The following is a 7,103-nucleotide window of genomic DNA, read 5'->3' on the forward strand; positions in this document are numbered from 1 at the left end:
CGCGCCCCCTCCCGCGCCCTCCCGGCCGGGTCGGCGCCCGCAGCCTCCTCACCCGCGCGGCCCGCGTCAGGCTCAGGTCCTTCATGACCTCCTCGAAGGCCGCCGTCTCCTCCGCCTGCTTCTGATTGTGCAGCGCGATCTTCTCGCTGAATTTCCGCGGATTGTTCGAAGTCGCCATCTTCTCGCCGCCGCCTCCTCCTCCTCCTCCTCCTCCACCTCCTCCTCGCCCCCCCACTCGCCCGCGCCACCGCGCAGGCGTCGGCCGGGCCCACGAGCGGCCAGCAGAGCGCAGGCGTACCGGCGGTGTGAGCGCGGCGCAGGCGCACGGGAGCAGCGCGCGGCGCGGGGGCGAGAGCGCATGTGCGCGCCTCGGGGGCGCGCTCCGGACGGACGGGGCGGGGGAGCGGGGAAGAGTGGGAACTTGGGCGCAGGCGCAATGATCCGCCTCCCGGCCCGCTGGACAGCGGCCGCTTGGCTGATGACAAAATTGGCGGAGGGACCCCCAAGAGGGAGACATCCTAACCCATGTCGTCCCAATTCACAAGGGTGGGCCAGGCACACCCCACCGACAGGCAGCAAGCGCCCCTAGGCTGAGCCTGGGCGCGGACCCCGAGCTGTGGCTGCAGTTCGGGCTGTTGGTCGGTCACGCATGTATGCATTCATTCAACCTCATTCGTTCCCCACACGTGTGTGAAGCGCCTGCTGTGTGCCGGGTCAACTGGGGTGCGCGTGAACGAGCAGACGTGGTCCCGTCCTTCCAGGATGCACATGGGAGCAACACCCTCGAAGGGACCAAGAAGACCGCTGGTGGGCGGCTTGAGAGCGCCATGGGACCACCAGTCAGGGAAGCGGGGGCCCTCAGCCTCAGCCCGCGATCCGCAGACGCAGAATCTTCCCGCACACCTTCCTTTTCCCTCCGCCTCACGTACTGCAGCCCTGAGGACTGGGAGACAGAGGCTCAGCCGCCCCCACCCCCGCCCCCGCCTGCTTTCCCAGCCCCGGTCTTGAGCCAGGATTTCGGCCTTGCCGGGGTGCCAACGGAAGGATCCAGGGATCCCACCCACAGGCGCCAGTGCTGGAGGCGGAGTCTCCCCACGGCAGGGAAGGAACCTCTAGCTGTACGCCTGCAAGCAGAGGGACCCCAGCCACCAATAAGAACCAGATTCCGGGGCTGTGGGGATTGCAGAGTGGGAGGCAGGAAGGGCTGCCGGGAATACGGGGGGGGGGGACGCGGTCTCAGATTCATTTTATCCTAGAGTTAGGGATGGTGGAGGGGTGCTGACGGAGATTGTAGGGGACACCAACTTTTTCCAAGCATGCTTTTACTCACGTTTTACGAGCTTAATAAAATGTGCATATTAAATACATGTGCATACACAGATTTTCATTTGGAGTGGCTTGGGCATTTGCCACTGCCCTAGTTTAGATTTCTTGTTCATATGGCTTCCAGCATTTGCATGCACTTCTTTTATTTCCTAATAAGCATCTTCCCTTCCCTACCCTTTCTAGTGTCAAGAACCGTCCTTCCGGGAACACCCGGGACTTTCAGTACCTGAGACGTGGACCAAACCGGCCTGAAGTGGAAGGACCCCGCCCTAAAGTGAAATGCTTGACCAATCACCGCAGCCCAATGCTACACCCATCATGATTGGCTCCAACCAGGCACGTGACCGACTCCCCCCAATGAGATGCAATTCTGCAACTTTTGTTTGAACCGTGGGAAAGAGAAGACCCTTTCTTTGGCCATCTTCTAAAGGCTGAGAGGAGACTGCACTGCTAGAGGTCGTCACGTGAAGAGGAGAGACCTGCACAGAAAAAAACGGAGCCAAAGGTAGTAATGCCTGGGCAATTTAGCAAAACCTCATCTCAAAACAAAAACTAAAAATAAACTAAGTGGGGTGGCACACATTGTCATCCCACTACTCAGGAGGCTGAGGCAGGAGGATTGCAAGTTTGAGCCTACCTTTGACAACTTAGTAACTTAGTGAGACACTGTCTCGAAATAAAAAATGGGGAAGGGGAGCCTGGAGATATAGCGCAGTGTGAATTATAGCCCTGGGTTCAATGCCCAATGCAAAAATAAATGAGTAAGGGCTGGAGATTTAGCTCAGTGGTAGACCATTTGCCTAGTATTTGCCTAGCCTCATCCTAATACTCCAAAAAAGAAAAAAAGAAAAAAAAGTGCTAAGCCGGGCGTGGTGGCGCATGCCCATAATCCCAGTACTCAGGAGGCTGAGGCAGGAGGATTGTTGCGAGTTTGAGGCCAGCCTGGGCTACAAAGTGAGCTCAAGGCCAGCCTGAACTGCGTAGTGAGACCCTGTCTCAAAAGGACAAAAGAAAAAAAAAGTGCAAGGAGACATTATCTGAGCTCCCGGATCAATCTGCTTCTGCAGCTCTAAACCCCTGTCTGCCTTTTCCATTATGAGCCAGAAATTTATTCCCCTACTGAGCAAATTTAGTTAACATTCCCTTCCTGACTCTGGCACTAAGACCACAGCTCCATGTGTCAAGGGTGGGGCTGGGCATGCTGCATACAGGGGTGCTGGTTCTGGCCAACCCCTCATGTCTGAGAGGACACAGGGGACAGGACAAGGACAGCAGCTGCTCAGAGCAAGGTAAGCAAGTCCAGGAGCCAGGCCTGGACCTCACCTGACTGCGCAGCTTGGGTTCTTCCCCATACCAGGGGCTGTAAGGCTTAAATGAAGGTGGCTCGTGTCAGCTGCCTCGCCCATGAGAAGCGTCTGGCTGGCTGGGGAGCTGGTGCACACCTGTAATCCTGGCTACTCGGGTGGATGAGGCAGGAGGATCGCCAACTTCAGGCCAAGCCTAAGCAACTTAGCAAGAAAAAAAAAGGAGAGGCTAAAGCACCCCTCCTGCACCCCTTTCACCCCACTGCAGTCACCAGGGCAGGTCACTGGTCACCAGAACCTCAGTGGTCAGTGGAAGTGCCAGCCTGGTCAGTGTGTGATGCCAGCGCACCGACCCTGGCTCTCCTTTTGCTCCCCTGACCCTGGCGGGGAGCGGGTGACAGGGGTCAGAATCTAGGCCTGAGGTTTCCACTTCCTCCCTCCCTCTCTCCTTCCTCCCTTCCTTCCTCCTTCCCCCCTCTTCTTCCTCACAGGAAGTCACTGCTGCTCACAGCACCAAGGAGCCCCCTGAGGTCTGGGGGGACCCTGCTCCTGCTGCCCCACTCCCCTGCAGGTCTCCAAGCACTGTCCCTCTACAAGTGCCCATGCCTGGCACCCTCCCCTTGGACTGAGCTGAGTTTAAAGGCTGGCAGCATCTTTCTCCTCTTTTTCCTCTTCCCTAAAGGGTATGAGAACTTGGGGGCTCGTTTTACACCCACCTGAGCACTTTCTATTTCCCTAGGCACAGCACAAAAGTGGTCCCTGAGAGTTTAAAAACTCCTGCTCATCCTTTAAAGCCCAAATGTTCCATTCTTCCGGAAGACCAACCTGGTATCCAGGGAGAGCTGGGTCCCTCTGCCTGGGCTCACTCTCCTTGGGTCACTCCTGGCTGGCCCTGACCCCTGAGGGCCTGGAGGGGCCAAGTGCTGAAGAGCTTCCCTCAAGTTACACAGCACGTCTTGCAAACCACAGCCGGATCTAGTTGTGTCTCCTCTGTTTCGTAGCTCAGGCTGGCTCATCTGTTCCCTGCCAACTTCCCCAGCAGCACCCCACCTTCCATGGCTCACCCACTCCACTCCAGCCTCACCACATCCTGCCCCGGGACCTTTGCATGGCCCACCCTGCTCCCCAGACTGCCCTTTGCCCTGCACCTGCACCCCAGCAAGCCTCTAAGGCACATTATGGAGAAGCCGGAACTCAGGAGAGTTCCTGTGTGGTCCAGGCCTCATCCATTGTCCTCCCGGAGCCTTGCTGTCCTCTCTGATACGTGTACAAAATGGCACTTGTTGGAGCGGGCCCTCGGGCAGATTAAACCACCTGTGCGAAACATTCAGCTTAGCAGCTGCTTCACCAGTTCTCCTTGTAAGGGACTTGGGCTCTCTGGGGGACCTGCGTCTGGGCTGGTCTGGGCTACAGGCACAGAAGCGTCCCCCGTCACACACAGGAGCTTGGCCAGACTGCAGCTCAGTCGGGAGCACTTCCCCTTCCGGCCCCGGCACCGCCGCCAAACAGAAACAAGCACAAGCCCAGCACTGCGATGCTCACCTGAGATCCCAGCGCTCCAGGAGGCTGGGTCAGGAGGGTTGTAACTTGGAGCCCCCTCTGACCAACTTACCAAGACCCTGCCTCATAATTTAAAAGCAAAAGGCTGGGTGTCTTGGTGCACACTTGTAATCCCAGCACCGCAGAGGCTGAGGCAGGAAGATCGAGGCCGGCCTGAACTACATGCCCAGACACTGTCTCAGGAAAAAAAAAAAAGGAAACAACAGAAAAGACTGGGGAGGCCGGGCGTGGTGGCACACGCCTGTAATCCCAGCACTCAGGAGACTGAGGCAGGAAGATCGCTGCAAGTTCGAGACCAGCCTGGCCTACAAAGTGAGCTCAAGGCCAGCCTGAACTGCATAGCAAGATCTTGTCTCAAAGACAGAAAAAAAAAGACTGGGGATGCAGCTGTGTGGAGGCCCTGGGTTCCATCCCATTGCCACCCCCAAAAACGCAGACGTGAAGCCCACCCCGGTGGCCAAGCAGCGGGTACGAGAGCCCAGTGGGGTGGAAGGTGAGACAGGATGGGGCACAGGCTACCTCCAGTGACAGCCGTAGTGACCTAAGGGACACCTGGGCCCTGCTTCTGACAACACCCACAAAGCCGTGTGTGTCCTGAAACCCGGCTGAGCCCAGCGGACTCCTTGACCTAGGCCCTCCCCTGATGAACCAAGCCCAGGACGCCACGGCCCCACCTACCTGCGCAAAGGAAGTGCCCTGAGGGAGGAGTGAAGCTGGCTTTTCTCTCCTCTTTTTTCCTTCTCCCCCAAGTGCTTGGCGGGTGCTCTCCCCTCAGCCCACCCCCGCCCTCCCCGTCTTCATCCAGACAGGATCTCCCTAGGTTGCCCAGGCTGGCCTTGAACTTGCAATTCCCCCGCCTCAGCCTCCTGAGTAGCTGAGGGCGCAAGTGCACACCGCCTGGTTTGGCGCTGACACCTACTGTTTTCTCTGCATGGTTTCCAACTTTCCTGCCGCTTCTGAGAGATACCGGTTTTCTAGCACGTGCTTGGTCTATTGACATTGGCACCTGTTTCTTGCAAATAAAAACCCTGACTCACATACAAGGCAGAGTCACAATGATAACCTCAAGTGTTTGGCTGCAAGTATCAGAGCATCTTAGTGGGGCAGGCATTGTTATTTCTCATCACAAGGAGTCTGGAGGTCAGGGGCCAGGACGCAACTGGTGTCCTTGTGAGTTCAGGGACCTGAGAAGAGAACATCTCCGTTCCTCTCTTAACTTACTCTTCATGGCCACAAGATGGCTGCAGAAGCTCCTGGCATTGTCTCCACAGAGGAAGCAGTAAGGGAGAGAAAGGGCAACAAGGCCTGTCCCTTGTCCAAAAACAGCCGACCCCTTAAAGCTTGCTGGCCTGAGCTGGGAAACGTGCCCAGATGGAAAACAACCCCAGCAAAAGGCCCAGCCAACAAAGGCTCAGGGGAATCTTAAGTCTGCCCCCAAGGCTGGGCACAGCGCTGCTGGAACCAGTTCAGGTTCTGTGGGTGAGCTGGGGCACACGTGGGGGAACGGCTAGGTGCCCTCCTTCCTGGGGCCTGCACCTGGATGGTGCCCAGGGGAACTGGCTTTCTCCTCCTCGCCTGCCCAACCAGGGCCTCTGGTGCCACCGCTCAAGACCGGCACCCGGCCTGGGAAGGCCCGGTTGAGGCTCCAGAACACGGCGCGAGGCAGGACTTGGCGCTGACTGCTGGCGGACGCCACCTCACCGGCTCCCCGGAGGGCCCTCCCACTCGCTGGCTGTGAGGCCCCCGAGTCGCACTTGGCCCCCTCTCGGGACGGCGTTTTCCCACAGCCGGAGCCCAGGTGCGGAGGAAGGCTCCCCAGGAGCAGGGCCAGGCCTGGCAGGGAGGCTCGGCCGCAGGAAGCAGCGGCCCCGGGGAGGAGCGGGCTCCAGGCCCCTGGGAGACTCGGGCCGGTGAGAGTGCTTGTGTGCACATGCGTGTGTGAGTGAGCAGGCATGCAACCCACTGCCGTGTGTGCACAAGTGAGCCCGGCGCTCTGCACGGCCACATGCACGCGCGTGGTGCCGCGCACGCACGCAGGTGTGCTCATGGGCGTGTGCACGCAGGCATGTTCCTCCCTTCTCAGAAGCACACAGACCTTCACAAAGTGAACGTTCAAGCCAGTTTCTGCTAAATTAAAAACAGCTTTTTCGTGTTTAAAGTTTACAATACAAAAAATAATTTTCCTTTCTTCCGGGGGTGGGGCGGGGGCCGAGGACATTCCATGGGCCGCCGTGCAGTTCTGCGCGGTCGGTGGGGCGACGCCCCCCACCCGGACTGCACCCCTGCCAGCTCATCGGGGACAAGATGTTCCAAGGTGTGAGCTGATGGGGGACTTGCAGCTGGCAGAGGCCCCTCTGCCCCCCTGGTGGGCCGAGCCTGCAGCAGGAAGCCTGCTTTTTGGGAGAGGGGATAGATAGCGTGCTGTGCTGAGGCCCCAGGAAAGGACCCAGCTTTGTGAAGCCCAGAGCCAGGCTCCCTGCGGCTCCCAATCAGGTTCCCACCGGGGCTGCTCAGCCGAGGCCCGGAGGCCTGGAGGCCGCTGGAGGTCGGGCACTGCCCCCCAGCATGCAGGCCAAGCGGGCTCACACTGCAAGCAGAGCGCCACCCTGGGGACTCCCGGAGGAGCTCTCGGACCCTGACGGACTTGAGGACCAGGTCCCTGGGTCTCGTCTCCCACAGCCCCGTGCTCAGCACCTCGGCCTGAGACTGAGGGGCTGCAGACGGACCTGCTGCGGGGGCCGGAGACGCTCCCCAGGCCCACAAGACCACCAGCCCCAGCCTGGCCTGGCCTGCCTCCTGGCGCCCACGTGGACAGCCTGGCAGACGCGGCTGCAGGACCCCTGGACATCGGGAGCGCAGGCCCGGCTCCCCTGCGGCCAGGAGAGGAACCCCAGACACGGAGGACACCGCCAA

At 59.4% G+C, this 7,103-nt stretch overlaps 1 protein-coding gene and 1 long non-coding RNA gene across 5 annotated transcripts in view; both read right to left on the bottom strand.

The window, feature by feature from the left end:
* Crtc1 (CREB regulated transcription coactivator 1) overlaps nt 1–303 on the bottom strand; it is a 55,948-nt gene extending 55,645 nt beyond the window's left edge. For 2 of the 4 annotated variants that reach the window (XM_013507307.1, XM_005409593.2), the window contains exon 1: nt 53–302. In XM_013507307.1, the coding sequence (XP_013362761.1) occupies nt 53–178 (126 nt within the window). In that variant the 5' untranslated portion in view covers nt 179–302. Of the gene's footprint in view, nt 1–52 lie in introns of all 4 variants that reach the window. The other 2 variants (XM_013507306.1, XM_005409594.2) reach the window with 2 other exon arrangements.
* A 1,425-nt stretch (nt 304–1,728) lies between these two features.
* LOC106147184 lies at nt 1,729–3,541 on the bottom strand. The gene is made up of 3 exons (XR_001231958.1): nt 3,456–3,541; nt 2,650–2,834; nt 1,729–1,805 (listed from the first exon to the last, which is right to left on the bottom strand). It is a non-coding gene; the product is annotated as an uncharacterized LOC106147184 (long non-coding RNA).
* Between the last annotated feature and the right edge of the window lie 3,562 nt (nt 3,542–7,103).

The sequence above is a fragment of the Chinchilla lanigera genome, unplaced genomic scaffold, assembly GCF_000276665.1.
Source record: "Chinchilla lanigera isolate Chin_1 unplaced genomic scaffold, ChiLan1.0 scaffold00123, whole genome shotgun sequence".
NCBI classification, from domain to species: domain Eukaryota; kingdom Metazoa; phylum Chordata; class Mammalia; order Rodentia; family Chinchillidae; genus Chinchilla; species Chinchilla lanigera.